The sequence below is a fragment of the Limulus polyphemus genome, unplaced genomic scaffold (genome assembly GCF_000517525.1).
Source record: "Limulus polyphemus unplaced genomic scaffold, Limulus_polyphemus-2.1.2 Scaffold132, whole genome shotgun sequence".
Lineage (NCBI taxonomy): Eukaryota > Metazoa > Arthropoda > Merostomata > Xiphosura > Limulidae > Limulus > Limulus polyphemus.
Genome location: NW_013665742.1, coordinates 977,717 through 998,270, shown reverse-complemented (window position 1 = coordinate 998,270; position 20,554 = coordinate 977,717). Strand labels below are relative to the sequence as shown.

The 20,554-nt window shown below is 32.7% G+C and overlaps 1 protein-coding gene across 9 annotated transcripts in view; it reads right to left on the bottom strand.

Annotated features, from left to right (window-relative positions):
- LOC106473645 (kin of IRRE-like protein 3) overlaps nt 1-20,554 on the bottom strand; it is a 345,725-nt gene that overhangs the window by 63,885 nt on the left and 261,286 nt on the right. For all 9 annotated transcript variants that reach the window (XR_002614039.1, XR_002614036.1, XR_002614035.1 and 6 more), the window contains one exon: nt 92-427. Coding sequence is in view for 1 of the 9 variants with exons in the window: in XM_022403114.1 (XP_022258822.1) it covers nt 92-427 (336 nt within the window). In the remaining 8 variants the exon portion in view is untranslated. The remainder of the gene's footprint in view (nt 1-91; nt 428-20,554) is intronic.

Here is a 20,554-nt window from a genome sequence, read left to right as displayed (position 1 = left end):
TATATATATACATGATATATTTTGTGTTTTGAACACCAGGAAATATGGGGGAGATAATGCGCCCAAAAGAATTATCTAGAACGATTCTTACCGATGACCTTTAGAGTTATAACAGTGTTGATAGTGCGAGCCTTGTGAAAATCTATACGACATCTATATTCTCCGGCATCTTCTAATCTTACAGGGTCTAGCTGAAGAAAGGCAGGTCTGTTAATCATGTTGAAGTAGGCCCGGTTTTGTAGCTGAGGGCTAACGGATTGTCGAGCTTGGTTTACTCTGTCTCTGCGAGCATCGAGCGTGTAAATTGGTTGAGCAGATTCGCCCTTATACCACAGAATTAAAGCGGCAGAATCGTCGGTAGCAGGAGAAGATATGTCACATGGCAGGGCCACTTTTCCACCAACTACAGCGGTGTACAGAATGGAGGCTGAAATTAAACATTAGAAAGATTTAATTATCAAATTTGATAAAGGAAAAGATTAATCGCACTTTGTAATAATGGTGTACTGCAGTGGCGTGTCGCCTTCGATGTTCTCAGTGGAATCAAAAAGTTCCATAGTAGAGCATTTAGGATAACAACAGGCCATGAAACCAAAAGCAGCCTAACTGGATGAAGAGCTCTCATCCGCAAAGTAAAGGTTGTGGTTACGAAAGAGACCCAAAAAAGCTATCGAGTTGAAGGTTATCATATATCTCACGGAACCGCTAACAAGATAATAAAAAAACTGAAGTCACGGAAAATGGTCTAAGAAACTAGAATCACAGCACATTCAACCGTATAACCGTCACGTTCCCAGATATAGTTACAACAGAATATTTTGGGAATTTGGTCTGTTAAAACGTGGTCTTGGAAGCCAATATATATATAATGGATACCGTATAATGGATGGCCTGTAACAAATTTGTCATTATGTAGGGTCTAGGACTAACCTCTCCACTTCGCAGAAGTTTTTTTTTTTGTAATAAAAACTGCGGTTTTGGGGTAATATTGCGTAATCAGGGCCGTAGGAATTAGCATGATTACTATAGAGAACCATTCTTATAAAGTGCAATTAAAAACTCAGTACCTTGCAGTGATAATTTTCTGGAGAACAATGACAAAAACATTTGAATTGCTTTATAGCTAATTGCTTTTTTGAGGTAATACTCTTTTTTTAATTGAAAATGTAATGTATGAAACAGAGACAAGAGTATCTAGTGTGATTTATTGGTTAGCGTTTAGGGCTTCAGCTCGCAAATTCTGAGGTTCAAAACGTAGTGTCATTGAGTAGTTTTAACTCCGTCAAATGTGGCCGCATTATACTAATTCGATCGATACCATTATTTGGTTCAAAGAGCTAAGTAAGGCCATTGTGGCAGCGACTGGCTTCCCTCTGGCAAGTAGCTCAAAATGAGGGAAGACTATATCCGAACCTTCCAGGTCATTGAACAGGTCAAAAAATGTCATTTCTTAGACAAAACAAAAACTTAAGTTTGTTTGTAGTATTTATGCTGAAACAAGTAAACAGCATCGAAGAACAGATACATTTTAACATAAGCAAAACTAGTGTGCGTATATACTTATGCGATACGAGAACTTTGATAAATAGAGGAATAAAACACTAAAAACGTAGCTTTTCAACAGTGAAATAATATACTATGAAGTTATAGTTTTGAATGGTTTAGCTTAACATTTATAGAACTAATTAATCTGAGGTGTGAATACAGGGAAGATTATATAAAATTGCTGAAATTTCATCAGTCCTTTACATTATCTGTACATTTACATTTTTAACATATAGGTGCAGTAATCTAGAGAGTTTTGCTTAATGTTTTATACAATACATAGATCATAAAACAGGTACACGCGATAAATGAAAACAATGTAATTTGAATAAGGAGTATTTTAAAATATATACTTACTATGACGTATATGTAGTAAAAAGTTATAGAAGATTATGGTTTTAGATTTTCTCTAACTGAAGAATCACAGCACATTCGACCGTATAGCTGTCACGTTTTTGGTTTGGAAGGACGACCGTTTGTTTGTTATTAAGCACAAAACTACACAATAGGCTATCTGTCGTGTGGCCACCACGGGTGTCGAAACCCGGTTTTTAACGCTATAAGCCATCAGGCATACCGCTGAGTGTCCTCCGGTGTGAATGCGGTAAGCTTACACACTTACAGCTCTAAGATTTGGGGTACGATTTCCCACAGTGGACACAACAGATACCCCAAAGAAACAAACAAATATACCGCTAAGTCACAAGTCTAAACAGGACGACAGAATTGAAATGCTTTTGCACTGTGTACACCACATCACTGTATTATTAATAAATTTTGACTGTCTTCATTATTTTGATTGACTGACAGTTTAGTTTTTGTACAGGTATTGATAAGGTTTACAAAACAAAAGGGAGCTTTTGTCTATAATTGACTAGTCATGTCACAAACAAGAGCTTTGTTTTAGCGTTTTGTATTTTAATCTTTTGGTTAGCGTATTTTCTAATAATTAGTCATGTCACAAACAGGAGCTTTGTTTTAGCGTTTTGTATTTTAATCTTTTGGTTAGCGTATTTTCTAATAATTAGTCATGTCACAAACAGGAGCTTTGTTTTAGCGTTTTCTATTTTAATCTTTAGGTTAGCGTATTTTCTAATAATTAGTCATGTCACAAACAGGAGCTTTGTTTTAGCGTTTTGTATTTTAATCTTTTGGTTAGCGTATTTTCTAATAATTAGTCATGTCACAAATAGGAGCTTTCTTTAAAGTTTTGTATTTTAATGAGTTGATTAGCGTATTTTTTTAATAGTCTATGACTTACGATAAAATAATAAGAACTGGTATATGATAAAACGATGTTGGTTCGTGAAACATCTATAGCAAATACTACTAAAGATGTAAACCCGCAAAATGAATTCCTTCTTATATGGTTTTTAGTCTGAGCATATATTATAAATATTGCTAATTATAGTCACATGGTTTAAAGAATATCAAAATACATTAGAATAATTCTATGAAACTGTCCTGTTTCGACATTATTCTTAATTGTTTTTTTACTTCTATCAAACTTATTCACTTAGCTAATATTGTTCTCTCTCCATACAATTAATTTTAAATTAACTACATGGGATATAATTTAATGAGCATAATTGCTTTATATAATTCTTACAAATTATTATTCTTGCAACACACAGTTTTCAAATTTCACATATTTTACTCTAACGAACGGAAAAGTAGTAATTAGTTTAAAAAGTTAAAGAAAAAGACATATTCTGTTTATTACTGACAAGTCTTGAAACAGTTAGCAGCTCCACTCAATGAAGATTTTTACAGCTTTTAATTATAGTGAAAAACTAAAAAACCAAAAACGCTGGTACCTTAATATTTTCTTTCCAATATTGCCCCCCAGTGGCACAGCGGTATGCGCTTAAAATTTATCACTACTTGATCAAAGTAAACTATAAAATTTGCGCTTAAAGTTTATCACTACTTGATCAAAGTAAACTATAAAAATTGCGCTTAAAGTTTATCACTACTTTGATAAACTTTAAGCGCAATTTTTATAGTTTACTTTGATCAATCTACGAATGCTCCGAAAATCATAAAATAATTGAATAAGCTAACGTGTCTTAGCGAAAAATAAAATTAAATATACATAATTCGTCCTTTTTATTCTCCGTGATTCTAAGCTCAAGGGTATATAGTGCATTATAAAAGAAAATATACCTGTCTACTTCAAAGTAATGATATTTAAGGCATTCGTTTTTTGTATATTACTCTTGTTCCTTCCTGGTATAACAAATATTTAAAAAATGCATTTCTTTCGCGATAAAGTAAGACATTGAATTCAGTTTTCTAGGAATCGCGTGTCAACTTTATTTATTTATTTATATTCAAAATTCAATTAATCTAGTGTGTAAACACTGAATGGATGATATGCAAACGTATGCTTTATAATATGTTAAATATATACATATAGCTATAAAGTTTATTGTTCTTGATTCAGACATCTCGTATTGTTTCGTCACCCCTGACAACAAAATAATAAACCTATTTACACCTATATTAATTTTTCAGAAGCGAATTACTGCAAAACTTTGTGAAGGCGAATTGATAAAACAAAAGAAAGATATTAAAACACTTCAATTTTTTTCTTCCTTTAATTCTCGTAATGAAAGGAGTTGCAAGACTTTATTTGTTTTAGAGCAAAGCCACATTAGACTATCTGATTTATCCACCGAGGGAAACCGAACCCTGAATTTTAGCACTGTAAGTCCTTAAACTTACCGTTATCCCATCCGAGAAACAGATCTACAACCTCGTGCTCATTATTTCTACCTTCTTCAACCAGCCCCCAAGTGGCACAGCGGTATGTCTTCGGACATACAACGCTAGAATCCGGGTTTCGATACCAGTGGTGGGCAGAACACAGATAGCCCAATGTGTAGCTTTGTGCTTAATTGCAAACAAACAAACAAACAAACAATTATCCAACGAACATAATGAAAAACGATGTAAACATCACCAAGGTAATTAGATGAACAATACAAACGATCTCTTGCAGTGTAGAAAGTGTATCAATCAGTATTTAAAATAGGCCTCAACGACTCAAAAATATTGTTTGAACTATAAAAAATGCATACAATTTAAACAATCGCACACACAAAAATATATTCCTCTTGATTGGCACATCCTTTTCTTTCGGTTTCACCTATACCAGATATCACGTTACAATTTTTTCGGTTTCACCCATACCAGATATCACGTTACAAATTTCCTTCTCTTCACGTGCCGAAACCTTTCCATCTGGTTAAAGCGGGCTACTATAAACACAAATGACTTCACTAATAATCATGTAACTAATTTTCACACTTAACACTTATATTTCATTTTCTAGTTGGCCAGGATGGAAGATGAAGCTCGTATTTAATAATAAGTATATGAAAATGAAAATCTACAAAATGTCACAATAAGGTAATAAGTAATAAACTTACTAGCATCAGCCAAGACCATTTTAAAACAAAAACAATTTTTATAGTTTACTTTGATCAAGTAGTGATAAACTTTAAGCGTAATTTTTATAGTTTACTTTGATCAAGTGGCTTTTTTATTATGAGTTAGCTTAGTGTTCTTGCGTGTTTATTCTTTGTCGGAATGATATTCATAGAACTAGGACGGCTTAACTGTTGTTAATACTTTCTTCAAGATTCAATTTACCTATTTTTAGTGAAAATATTATTGTTTCTTAGTCGTATTTTGTGTAAATCATTGTATAGAAAGCTGTCTTTTAAAAGGACAGTTACAAAAATATTCAATAAATACCTCATTAGATCTTAAAACGTAACCTATAAATTAATAAAGCCAATTCTATTAAACAAACAAATGATTCGAAAGCTGTTTGAGTAATTTTTTTATGAGAAAAGCCACATTGTGCTACCTGCGGTGTCTACCGCGAGAATCGAACCCCGAATTTTAGCGTGGTAAATCCGTACATTTACAGCAGTCTCACCTGTGGACAATTGAATGCCATAAGTACAGAAAAAAATATATAAAGTCTACTTATATCTATCTATCTTTTGTTTTATCAAATACTGTCAAGAAAGTTTTAGACAAGTTTGTTACCTAAAAATATATAGTCGTGTAGTTTGGTTTGTTTGGAATTTCTCGCAAAGCTACTCGAGGGCTATCTGCACTATCCGTCCCTAATTTAGCAGTAATAGGCTAGAGGGAAAGCAGCTAGTCAATACCACCCACCATCAACTCTTGATCTACTCTTGTACGAACGAATACAGGGATTAACTGACAGTTTATATTGACTCCACGGCTGAAAGGGCGAGCATGTTTGGTGTGACGGGGATTCGAACCCGCAACATGCAGATTGCGAGTTTAAGCACCTTAACTAAATACTCGTGTAAATAAGTTTGTTAGTTTGCTATCAGATATCTATTTATGTTTATGTAACATATTATATATCATATCATACATTATAATATTATTCTTAATAGCCTAAACCATTTTTGTTTCATTTGTCCGGAATGTTTGTAACAAATGTATACAGTTGTAAGCGCAAATCTGTTAATATAATTTTCAACATTCCACATTTTCAGCGGCTATTTAATTTTATCTTGGATATTCTTTAAAGATATCGAGTTTTTGAATGCTATACGTTTTTATTAATTCCCTTGCCAAAACAGTTAATATTTGATTTAAAGTTATAAACTACCTTATAAAATAGTAACATAAATAGGAACTATTGACATTTTTGTTGTTACTTAAAAGTTTATTCTCAGTCCTTCTTGTCCCACCAAACATACTCACCCTTTCAGCCGTGGGGGCGCTATTTGTGGCGATCAGTCCCACTATTCGTTGGCAAAAGAGTAGCCCAAGAGTTGATGGTGGGTGATAATGACTAACTGCCTTCCATCTAGTCTTACACAGCTAAATTAGGGACGGCTAGTGCAGATAGTCCTCGTGTAGCTTTGCGCGAAATCCATAACAAACAAACAAACCTTCTTGTTCTACTTCACGTTCATACTTGTACTCATTATTGAAAATGATTTTCTGTAAATGTATACAAGAACAGCTCAACAAATCAAAACTTGTTTGATATATATATATATATATATCAGTGTACAAAAATCTTTAACCCAATGACTGCCGATTTCCCGTATAGTGTACTGCCCGCTTCCGGCAGTTGAATGCTGCATAGTGTACGGCTCGCAAAAATTCCGCGCGTGTTTAAAGCAGCGCAATCAAAAGGTTAAACTATCGAACAGTTTGCAGTTACTTTGCAAATCGAGCCAGCCAAATTGGTGATAAAGACACACACATAAGATTCGGAGGGTTAAGTTTACGAGTTCTATATAATATTAATGATACAAGCTTGATGTAATATTCTGCACATTTTAAAATATTTACTAACTTCATCAGTAATCAGTAGTAATAAAGAAATTTGAACTAACCTAGTTTTATTACCAGTTTTAAACATAATTAATGCTCTTTGTAAATATAAAAATAAATAACAAAAATACAATTAAAAATTCCATAATCAGCTAATTAATGTTAATATTAAACTATCAGTTTAGTATAAGTCAAATGAATTATTGAATTTTAATATTAAGCTTGTGTTTTAGTACTAACTGTATTATATAAATATATACATTTGTTTATGTTTCTGTTATTATGTTATCAAATGTGCATTGACAAAATGATTATATGATAAAATCACCTTTGTTGCACTCGACGGAACACATTTTCTATTAATAACAGAATCAAGGCATGAAGATCTGCGCTAGCAGTTGGAAACATCCTTCAAAATTTTCTAAGGCAGATGCAGTACATCAATCAGTTACTGTCTCCTCTACCGAAACTCTCTTAAACAACAGCTTTCTTAGCTGTAGATACTATTTGAATTTTGTATATCTTTATATTTCTTTAGCTAAAAGCACTTTTGTTTTGTCGTACCTGTTCACTTTACGTGTTAAATGAAAAACAAAATATTAGTAATTTCGGTCCAGTCTCTCGTACATTGTCACCCTGTACCCTACAAATGTGTCTATCGAACAGACCAAACTTTTAACATAAACGTAAAACGGAACCTAACTGAAACGAAAAGCAATAGTATATCGTGAAAATATTAACGATAATTTACGATTTTTGTGACTTTTTGTTCTGTAGAAGTACGGCAAATTACTATGTTAGTTGATAGATTGTGTGTGTTTACGGACAAAAATGATTAAAATTATAAACCACTCATCTCAAGGTTTAACAAAAATGGTCTATTGTTATACAGCTCCTATGATACAGACGCATGTTTCGTATAATTTGACTCAAAGTCTTGCCTGACGCTATTATTTTCTTATTTTACACACACACACACACATTTATATATATGTATATGTGTGTTTGTGCGCTTAAGTCCACATAAAACTAAGTATACATTTTTAAATTATTTGTGAGCTTATTAAAATATTTCTATTGCAATTCTGTTGTGTTATTCTGAATTTGTAATGCATACTGGAGGGAATTGAACATTTTAGCTATAAGGCTAGAAAGGGATCAACTTTACTCTCCAGATAATAATAAAAAAAGAAACTTTGTACTGTTAGCCTTGACGAGACCACAAATTCGAAACGTCGGCTGAAATGAAAAGTTTATTTCTATCTGGAGAATACAGATCGTTTTTGTTTTTTTTATGGCAGATTGTTTCAGAATCCTGTGCACGAAAATGTTAATTTACTGTTCAACCTGATGTGAGATTTGTGTGTGAGGGAGGGAGAGAAAACACATTTTAGATTAATTTGAGAAAAAAATGCTTAAAATATTCTCAATCAGGAACAGATCGATTACTCTGTATTAAATTTAAAATTATTATCAGGATCAGATCGATTACTCTGTATTAAATTTAAAATTATTATCAGGATCAGATCGATTACTCTGTATTAAATTTAACATTATTATCGGGAACAGATCGATTACTCTGTATTAAATTTAACATTATTATCGGGAACAGATCGATTACTCTGTATTAAATTTAACATTATTATCGGGAACAAATCGATTACTCTGTATCAAATTTAACATTATTATCAGGAACAGATCGATTACTCTGTATCAAATTTAACATTACTATCAGGAACAGATCGAATACTCTGTTTTAAATTTACCATTATTATCGGGAACAGATCGATTACTCTGTATTAAATTTAACATTATTATCAGGAACAGATCGATTACTCTGTATTAAATTTAACATTATTATCAGGAACAGATCGATTACTCTGTATTAAATTTAACATTATTATCAGGAACAGATCGATTACTCTGTATCAAATTTAACATTATTATCAGGAAGAGATCGATTACTCTGTATTAAATTAACATTATTATTTTGAAAATATCAGTAGCCTTAACTGTAACACCGCAGTAGGATCTTTTGAAGTTATATCATTTTTTCATCAATATAAAACGTTACTATAAGTTTCATTGACATTTTCGACAAAATTTGTGAGAATATACTTTTAATTTATATTTCCAATACCACGGAGTTTTCTGGGTACAACTTCCACTCTTATATACAACTTTTTTTGATGAAACATGCACTATTTTCTGTGTATGTATACAGAAATAACAAATACACCTAGTTGCTTGGAGATACGAAACAAAGATGTGAATGACTCAGTAATATCCTTTAGAGCTTCTAACGTTTTTTTTTTTGTTTTTTTTCATTGTGTATTTGTGATTTCGACGGCATCTTTCGATAATTATTCTAGATTAAAAGAAAACCAGTTAGGGTTTTCACCTAAACATCTTATATTAGTAAACGAAAGTTATATTCAGTAGCTTCAAATCAAATCTCTTCAAGTTTAATAAAATTCTTAAAAACCCATGACTTTAGTTTTTCGACAAAATTTCGTTAACTTATTCATGATATGCAGCTAATTTTATTTTAGAATTATCCTCTCTCTCAGTACCATACGGTTGTACTTGCACGTGTCTATCTGAATATTGATCGCAAGCTGTCATATTAGCCACTTATATCACGACGTAAGTTTGGTGGTGATTCGAAAAGTAGTTAATTATTTAACAGGAATACTTTTTCATTTGAGAGTGACACAGCGCTTCTTAAGTCTCGCTTGACACGTAGATAACAAAGCTTGCTTTCGTTTGTATAACGCATAAAAAAAACTATGATAGTATTATTATTTCAAAATAAAAAGATAATACATACTTTTGATTTTTACGCCGAACCTCTTACTTAAAAGTGTTATTAGGGATAATATTCTTTTGTTTTATCCATAAAGCAAAAGAAATTGAAAGTCAATGAAGATTTATTCACACGACTGAATATGATACTCAAAGCCCTCTTCGGCCCGGCATGGCCAGGTAGTTAGAGAGCTCGACTCGCAATATGCGGGTCGCGGGTTCGAGTCCCCGTCACACCAAACATGCTCGCCCTTTCAGCCGTGGGGACGTTATAAAGTGACGGGCAAACCTACTATTCGTTGGTAAAAGTCTAGCCCAAAATTTGGAGGTGGGTGGTGATGACTAGCTGCTGCCTTCCCTCTAGTCTTACACTGCTAAATTAGGGACGGCTAGCGCAGATAGCCCTCGTGTAGCTTTGCGCGAAATTCAAAACAAACAAACAAAGCCCTCTTCATAATAACGAGGGGGCTGTTTGGATCATAAATTAGTATTAATTCTATCAATTGTAAGCTGAATTATGAATATAGAAAGTTATTTCAGTCAAAAAATAAAAAAAGGTTTCGATATCCCTCTCTGTTGTTTTCTATATCAATTAAAAAAAAAAGCAAACGAAATATTGAAATGGTTTGATGCAGAAATGAGCATTATACCTTTAAAAAATTTCTTTGAATATTTCTTTAATGGGATGAGACAGTTTACACAGGCAGTTCGCTTGTTTAAGCCTATTATTATGTGTTATATGATATTTTGACTTTTCTTAGTATAGTGAATTGTAGCGTCTATTTTGTTTTAAATTTATGAACATTGTTATGTTTGGGCAATTTTAAAACTGTGTAGCTATACTACATTTTTTAGTATCCAGGAAAACTTTTCATATATGTAGATGTACAAATATTTATATTACTATTACTGCGACTTCTCGGAACTTAAACTCAAAAGAAATCCCTTGTAACAAACGCATTAGCCGATAGCTCTTATTTTATTCATCTTTGAAAGATGTAGAAATATACGTTGCATTATGTAAGAGAAAAATTACATTTCTGATAAATATCCAATTTTTTTTTCGTAACAGAAAAAAAAGGAGTAAAATTCGTACAAGATGGTTATTAAATCTAGGATCTTGTTGAACGTACGTAATTGCATATCTTGCAATATTATCGCTTCCATAAAAATATTGCATTCCATTTCTATCCTCTGGATGCAACGAGAAAGGAATGACGCATCCAGATTCGTGCCATTCTTGTGACTAAGAAGAAACTTGTATATAGTTGCTTCGTTAACTAGAACAACGAAACGCATTTACCAGCTATCTAACACATTTTTGCACAGTTAAAACTAAACAAGAATGCGCAGAAAATTGTATGTTTTTTTTTTATATTTTCACATTTTTACCCCAAGCACTTACTGTAATGAGAGTGAGATAAAAACAATATTTTTTACCAATAAAAATCTAAATCATATAAAAAGGGTAAGGTCATAATTTGACTTTGCACTATTTTTATAAATCATATAAAATAGATCTGAACTATGAATTTGATGAATTGATTTTTTTTTTCTGTAGCAGAGGAAAAAAAATAAAGAAACTACTTAAAACTGTTTGTTTGTTTGTAATTAAGCACAAAGCTACACAATGAGCTATCTGTACTCTACTCACCACGGGTATCGAAACCCAGAATCTAGCGTTGTAACTTCACAGACATAGAGCTGTGCCACTAGAGGGCACTTAATTCATTAAAATGCTGCTATTTTCTAACATTGCGACGCTGTTATTATGATTCCTGGAGTAACATAATTCATTAAAATGCTGCTATTTTCTAACATTGCGACGCTGTTATGATTCCTGGAGTAACACAATTCATTAAAATGCCGCTTTTTCCTAATATTGCGACGCTGTTGTTATGATTCCTGGAGTAACACAATTCATTAAAATGCCGCTTTTTCCTAATATTGCGACGCTGTTATTATAATTCCTGGAGTAACACAATTCATTAAAATGCCGCTTTTTCCTAATATTGCGACGCTGTTATTATAATTCCTGGAGAAAAATAATTCATTAAAACTAAAACCTTAAGCAGCTTTATGTTACTCCAGGAATCATAATAACAGCGTCGCAATATTAGAAAATAGCAGCATTTTAATGAATTATGTTACTCCAGGAATCATAATAACAGCGTCGCAATGTTAGAAAATAGCAGCATTTTAATGAATTATGCTACTCCAGGAATGTTAGAAAATAGCGGAATTTTGAGATATGTGTTTGGAATTATTTGTACGTTTTTCGGTTTTTTTTACTACTTCATCGGTGTAAACTATGGTTCTCCAAAACACATAATCTTAGGAAATGCGATTTTCACGGTCCTGTTTTAACGAATAATCTGTCATGTGTAATAGGCATTTTTGTCGTTCTTCTGGAAGAATGTTTAACCTCTTTCGCCTGTTTTCAATCAATAGAAAAAATACTAAGGATCAAGCACTTATCCATGGAGGAGAGGGGGGTTAAAACTCTCAGTTTCTTCCCTTTTGCACTCTCGCGACTTCCATCTTTTTACACGACCGAATAACGCGAAGACACATTATTAGGATCTGATGCGTAGATAGAAGAACGTGAATTTACCACTTACGTATATCCTGGAGTTTTTGTCAAAACTATGCCACTAAGTAGTACATTAATGTGTATATCTATACAACAAAATATTTCATTCACACGAATATTCACACCTGATGATGAAAAAACCTTGTCGAAACGTTGTACATTTGCTGTTATGTTAAACTTATATTACAGTTTTTCTTCATTACCCATTCAAGCCGTCTTCAGCCATTATTAGAATATTTATTGATTTTGAAATGAAATATCAAGTTGTTATCAGAAGTAACCAGAGTAATGGTACGATATTTTCCCTCACAGTCCCTGTGTTCGCGGGTTCGAATCCTGTCACTAAACATTGCCATCTTGTTAGCCTTGGGGGTGTTATAGTGTGACGGTCAATCCCAGTTTTTTGTGTTGTTTTTTTTTTGGCAAAGAGTAGTCCAATAGTTGGTGGTGAGTGGTTGTATATCACTTTTAAATTAGGGACGGCTAGCGTAGATATCTCTCGAGTGGTTTTGCTCAAAATTCACCAAACAAACAATTTCAGGTCAGCAGGTTACATAAAATCACTAACCAAATAAATGTACACGTTAGAACCAAAAATTACTTTTTGTGCTAATTGTTTTGTTACTGTTACCAGAAGAAATAATTTTGTTAAATTGTCAAATTGACAGTAAAAGTTTGTTTGGTTGTTTTTAATTTCGCGCTAAGCTACACGAAAGCTATCTACGCTAACCGTTCATAATTTAGCAGTGGTAGACTAGAAGAAAGGCAGCTAGTCAACACCACCCACCGCCAATCCCTTTCAAGTTTTTATTTTGGGGGTAAGTACTAAAAACTTCCTTTATCTTCTTAATTCTGAACTTCTTTAGTAATTCCACATGGGGAGCATTTCATTTTTAATTCGTTTCATATTTGCGCAAAGCTAAACAAGTGACATCAGCGCATTTCTTAGTGGTTAGCCTGTTCGAGTTCACGGTTCTGCAAAAAATGTGCTCTGCACTTATGGACCGTGGGCGCACTATACGAGTGGTAATCAACTCCTTACCATTCGGCCAAACAAGAGTTAGTGGTGGATGCTTTTGACTGACTTCTCTCTAGTCTATCAGTTCAAAATTGGGGAATGTTATACACAGCTAATCCTTTGTCTAGCTTTCAGCACAAATTCTGAATTATACGCATTTTATTCTCAATTTCAATTCGTATATAACCTTTCCGTGTCTATGTGATCGACCAAATAAAGACAACCACTTTAATGAAAGTTTCTGACCATGAGCCGGGACAATGGGTAAGCTATATAGATAAGATGCTTGCGTATGTCTGTCCGGAACTTTTCTTGCAAATTTCTCAGTCAAACGCTACAAATCGCGTATCGTTCGAAAAGTCTTTGTCCGAAATGCCCGGATTGCATATTAGCTTTTCAAATCAGAATAACCTTACCTGTTTTTTACCTGGTCAAACTTTACAATGGAACGAGTATGGTAGACGATGACATAATTTTGTCATCACGTGACGACTGGTATCGGCTTCAACTTGAATTTTTTTTTTTACAAAATATTTCACACAAACAAAACTTAACCCGCATGTAGTTTCCTAAAAATTACACTAAATACAATTTCTATGGGCTTTATTGACTTATCTATGTCTAAAATACGCCTGTGCTGTTCGTTCGAAACCATATGATTATCTCCTTGTGAACACGCTTTCAGACGTTTCTGCATATTCGCTAAGTTTGCCTTCATTACAGAATTATATTTACTTTACTCTGAAATAATTTAGATTCGGTTTATTTGAGGAAAGCTACTATAAACACCTTTTATCTACTTTTTTCTTTAGTACGGGTTTTATTCATCGTTTATGTGAGATTCTTTGTTTAAATTCGTAAAACCGTGTCATACACTGAACGATCATAACTGTTTCATGTTTTGTACACTATTGTGCTTTACGTGTACGTTTATTACATAAAGTTACGTATGTGTAGGTTTATTACATAAAGTTACGTATGTGTAAGTTTATTACATAAAGTTACGTATGTGTAGGTTTATTAAATAAAGTTACGTATGTGTAGGTTTATTACATAAAGTTACGTATGTGTAAGTTTATTACATAAAGTTACGTATGTGTAGGTTTATTAAATAAAGTTACGTATGTGTAGGTTTATTACATAAAGTTACGTATGTGTAAGTTTATTACATAAAGTTACGTATGTGTAGGTTTATTAAATAAAGTTACGTATGTGTAGGTTTATTAAATAAAGTTACGTCTACGTGAGTTTGTTTGCCTGACCGCGTACAATTGTTTCAAATAAACCAGGATTTATCGATCTAATATATATATATAATGTCTGCAAGAAAGCGAAGCTTAAATGGTGTACGTGAAAATGATAGAATAAAGAAAATTCAAGCGAAGGGTATGAAACTCGGTTGTTTTTGGCTGATGTGAATTGTTTTGTTGGGTAAAGGGTGAGGTGCTGTATACTAAATGATAATAGTTATCTAGTTGCAACTGGGAAGCTGTAATAAATGTTAATATATATTTTTAAACACCATCGCATGATGAGAGAGCGCTAAAGAGTGAAAACAACGGAAAGTTAAATTCTAGGATTGTTTTTTTTTTTTATTCATTTATGGCCCAATTATTCTTCTTCTTAATTTCTTATAGATATTGTAATTAGTTTTGAATTATTTTTCGAATATAATAAATAACTTGGATCAATTTACTTATACTGCGTATTTTTATCTTAAATAACTATTAAAAGTAAATTAGCCTTACGTTCGTTTGATCTGCAGCTATAGTGTGGAGGTGATACATATAGAGTAGTAAATGTCTAACCCTATTAGAAATTGTACAAATATGGCAAAACGGAACAACACTGTCACCATTACTCAACATTAAAACGCCGTTTCGAACAACTACTGTGAAGTAACGGTGAAATTCTGTCTTCATTAGAAATAAGATATCAAATTAAGTTATATAAAATTAAATCCAACAACACTGTTGTTATTATTTAATAACATTAATAGAAGAGCAGTTTATTTTACTAAGTACAATAGAACAATTGTTAAAGCCAGGAGTATGTAATTATCAACAATACATTGTTAAAGCCAGGAGTATTTAATTATCAACAATACATTGTTAAAGCCAGGAGTATGTAATTATCAACAATACATTGTTAAAGCCAGGAGTATTTAATTATCAACAATACATTGTTAAAGCCAGGAGTATGTAATTATCAACAATACATTGTTAAAGCCAGGAGTATGTAATTATCAACAATACGCGGAGTGTGATAAGGATAATTATTTTATCCATCTATTTATCATTCAGATATTGAGTAGGTAATTCACCATATTTTTATTTCAGACCTAGCTGTATCTACACAAATAATAATCTTGGTTCATTAGATTATGAAATAGATAAATCAGCCTGAGATTCAGAAATCTGAGCTAAGGTGGCAACATTAGGATCAGTAATGCAGACACACACTTCACATTTTGTATTTTTAGCTTTCTTTTACTATAGTTACTTTTAAAAATATACCTACTAAACAATATACATACTTCTTCGTATTCAATGTATAACATAGACCTTATTATTTGTTAAAATACTATTATTATCGAATTTATAAGCTGTATTTATACTGCCTACTTAAAATATTAATTAAAATATTGTAATTTTCTCTCACATACTATCGGTGTTATCGTTAAATAATGTGTTAGAGTAACTGGTCCACAGGTTTTCAAACTGATAACCAATATTTTATGAATATGATAACAATCAAAATCAAGTAAGGGGATTTCAAACACGAGTCGCTTTGCGTGAATTTCAAGAAACAAACAACATATTCACATGACAACATTGTTTTGTCTCATCACGCTAACATGTATTTCTTGAAATTTGATCCCTGTATTTTAACCCCTCTTCAACTTGTACTGATCTTGCCAGTACTTCCTTTTTATCTTCCGTACAAACTGATGCAGTGCAAAACTTTTATAAAGCTAAATATGATCTGTGTTCGTTTATCAGAATAAGTGTTTCATACAGTATATTGTGCTGTGCAGGGTGATGAAAGGTCGCACACCACTATGTCGTTTCAAAGTCTCGCCCTTACCATGTTTTTCAAAATCATGTTTAATTTCCCTCACAATTTGTTACGATTATTGACTAAGGTATCATTAACTCTGCAAGACCGAGTGGAAGTTATTCTGTTGTGACATTGTGTTTGGTATGAACGATGCACATTTCGAAGAACCGTGACATTGTGTTTGGTATGGACGGTGTACATATCGAAGAGCCGTGACATTGTGTTTGGTATGAACGGTGCACATTTCGAAGAGCCGTGACATTGTGTTTGGTATGAACGGTGTACATTTCGAAAAACCGTGACATTGTGTTTGGTATGAATGGTGTACATTTCGAAGAACCGTGGCATTGTATTTGGTATGAACGGTGCACATATCGAAGAGCCGTAACATTGTGTTTGGTATGAACGGTGCACATATCGAAGAGCCGTGACATTGTGTTTGGTATGAACGGTGCACATATCGAAGAGCCGTGACATTGTGTTTGGTATGAACGGTGCACATATCGAAGAACCGTGACATTGTGTTTGGTATGAACGGTGCACATATCGAAGAGCCGTAACATTGTGTTTGGTATGAACGGTGCACATATCGAAGAGCCGTGACATTGTGTTTGGTATGAACGGTGCACATATCGAAGAGCTCTAAGGGAAATACTTAGAAAAATAATGGAATAGTTGTATTACCCTGTATAATATACATCTTAGATTTTCACCAGTTCCTCATAAACGTAATTGCTATAAGTAATGACTGTAATAATTATAATCAGGGACATATACAATATAAGACAGTTTAATTAATTTTTCTGGAGTATACTGAAAACTAAGACTATTTGCTTTGAGATGTTTAATGTCTCATTTTCTACAGAATTATACACAATGGAGCAGATGTTTTCTTTTGACAACATAAAAACCACAAAAGTAGTTTCTCTAAAGGTTAATGAAAGAAAATAAAAGGAAAAAAATATGGACAGCAAACTGGCATAGTTCCAGTTCTAATAATTCAACTGTCATTCAACCTATTGTAAGGAGATACGCTAAATATCCGAACGTTTTACAAAAAAAGTGTGCAAAGAACAATAGAAAGTAAATCATAGTATGGCTGATTTGAGAAATAAGATGAAACAAGTATCTCAAGCTTCCCACTTCAAAATGTCTTTTGCAACGACTGTTTTATAGAAACAAAGAATGAAAACTAACACGAATTGCAAAGAAATTACATTAGATTCTTGTAATGTATGAAATTGCAAAATAAGTTAAAATAGCTGTATCTCACTGGAGAATATTGCGAATATTAAGGCCAAATGACCTTCTAAAAGAATTGAACTGAAAAATAAAGTACGAAATGAGTTATTTTTTCAAAAAAGGTTTAGGTCTGAAAACAAGAAAAATATAGTACATGAATAAAACCAAACATTATGTTCGATCATAGATGAGTAAATGTTACATATGATTGTATAAATAGCGTATTATTTGGTACTTAAAGCAAAATAAAGCAGGTTTTAGTGCCTGAGGTATTTTTATATCATTTGTGAATATAATGTGTTACAAAAATCATGGCAGATTTTTGATTTTGGTGTAGGTACATTATTTTCTTCGGATATCTCGTAAGTTGTTCTTTTGACAATAAACTCGGATTATTAAAACTCGAGGACTGAAAGATTTCTTCGTTCTACACTACCAGACTTTAAGTGAAAGATTTCTTCGTTCTACACTACCAGACTTTAGGTGAAAGATTTCTTCGTTCTACACTACCAGACTTTAGTAACAAGAGCGGTTGTTAAAAAAAAAAAGAGAGAAATAAAATGAGAGTTGAAAGTTACATTTCTACTGATGTATTCCTCTCGGTTTGAAAAGCTATTGTATTAAACAAAATCTCTCGTCAGCAAAAGGATCCCAGCTGAGCAGAGATAGCAGAAATGCTGCTTAATCACGTATCTGGTTACAAACCACAATGGTGAAACTAACAACGTAATATTTTGCTTTAGCAATCAAACTTGAAGAGCGGTAACCTTTTTAGTTTTAATTTTCACATATAGACTATTCTTATCACTATTAGTTTTTTAAAATAAGTTTAACATATTGTTTGTTAGTACTGTGAAATGCTGACTCATTAATAAGCAGAGAAAATGTTATTAAGAATGTATATGTTGCGCTAATAATTTTTATACTCTGTTGCTTAAAAATAATTTCTATTTGAAAATATATTTGCTTCTGTGTAAAGACACCATTATTTCACGAATGAATTAAATGGTATGGAGAATCATGAAATTAAAATTGTAGGTAGAATTACGTTGAAATATTACGTGTGGTAAAGTACAAAATGATAGGTTTAATCGAACTTGTAATTTCTGGTTTGTAATTGGGTACATGTAATGGTTAACTAATACACTTTCTATTATGAAGACAGTTGAATATACTATATTGCCATAACATTATTCTTCAAACCTTAAAAGACAAATTTTCTAGGTTATATAAATATTTAACTTTTATTGCACATATACGTCCCCCACAACCAGACCACTGCCATGGGCAAATATATAACTTTGGTTTTAGTCATTAAAACTATGATATTCACAACGAAGGAGTTTAGTATTTTGCGTCACCATAAGGGAAAAGTATCAGTTTCACAAGTTAACCAGGTTAAACTTACAGATAATGTTGAAACACGTATAATGTGTGGATTTTGTTGTGTATTTAAAAATAAACCTGGGTCTGGGAAAGTTGTTCATCATTAAATATGACAGTGGAAGAGTTAAAGATAAAATATCGAATGTAAATGTGCAAGATTGAAAACAACTTCCTTGGTCGTTCCATTTTTCTAATGATTGGTGGAAATATACTTTCCAGTAATACCAATGCTACTAAGCGTATTTTCGATGAGAAAGTCATTGATTGGTTTGGTTTGTTTTGAATTTCGTGCATAGCTACACGAGGATTGTCTGTGCTAGCCGTCCCTAATTTAGTAGTGAAAGGGAAGGCAGCTAATCATCATTGGGCTACTCTTTTACCAACGAGTAGTGGGATTGACCGTCACATTATAACGCCCTCACGACTGAAAGAGCAAGCATTTTTGGTAGGACGGAGATTCGAACCCGCGACCCTCAGATTACGAGTCAAGCGCCCTAACCACCTGGCCATGCCGGGCCTAAAAGTCATTGATGAAATGAATTAAAAAGAAACGTTGTTGGTTTCAAGAATATTCAATGATGAATATTCAATGTTTCACTAAAATTTATTTTCTCTTTGATAATTCTGGTTTTATGATTAAACTATAATTTATACAATTTTTTTTCAAAATCAACACGTAAACCGGCGTTTCAGTGCAGATAGAATTTACCTAGGTATCAAAAGATACTATGTTGTTTTCTTCACGTAAGTTGCACAACACTTGTATGGTTTAAATGGGCGTATTATTTTAACGGGGAATGTGCTTTGCAATCTTGCAACGAAACACGATTTTTTCAGACGCGATTATTGACACAGAGTACAGACCACAGCGCCTACACGTGTGAGCATTTGAACATCTTTCATAATATTTTACATACACACAAACACATATGTATATGGTTCAATACAAGGAAGTGTATAAATAGATGGATTGCTTTAACAAAGAAAGAAATTTGTCCAGCTGCATCAAAAAATTTCATTTTTCGTAGTTTTCGCCACACATTCCAGAATACAAGTCTTAACGTGTGTTACTATGTTTGTCGCAAATGAGGTGTTTCTTTGACATAGCTTCCTCGATGACAGAAATACTCCTGTCTATGATGAATGCCGTGGACTTCCAAGTGGTCCTTCACTTGAGACTAGTCTCTTTGTTTTTGCATTGCCTCTGATGACGAGATCTCGCACTCTAGATCTCTTCACACCTTTTTGTATTCGTATACTTCGAGCTCGTCTAAGTTTTATATTTTTTGTTTAAGCACATCTTTGAACGTGATGCTGCAAGTAACGTGATATTAACTTTCTTTTGGAAATATTTCTTGGAAGAAAAATCTTACTTTAAAATATTTATGGACCTCTGTGCTATATACATTTATCCCTTCATGTTGTTTTTGCATATAATATTTCATTATATAGAACGCGTTTCCTACATTTTACATTACGATGTTCACCTTCAATCAAAAGAATGCAATATTGTTTAAAAAAACATTTGCCATATATATATATATATATATATATATATATATATA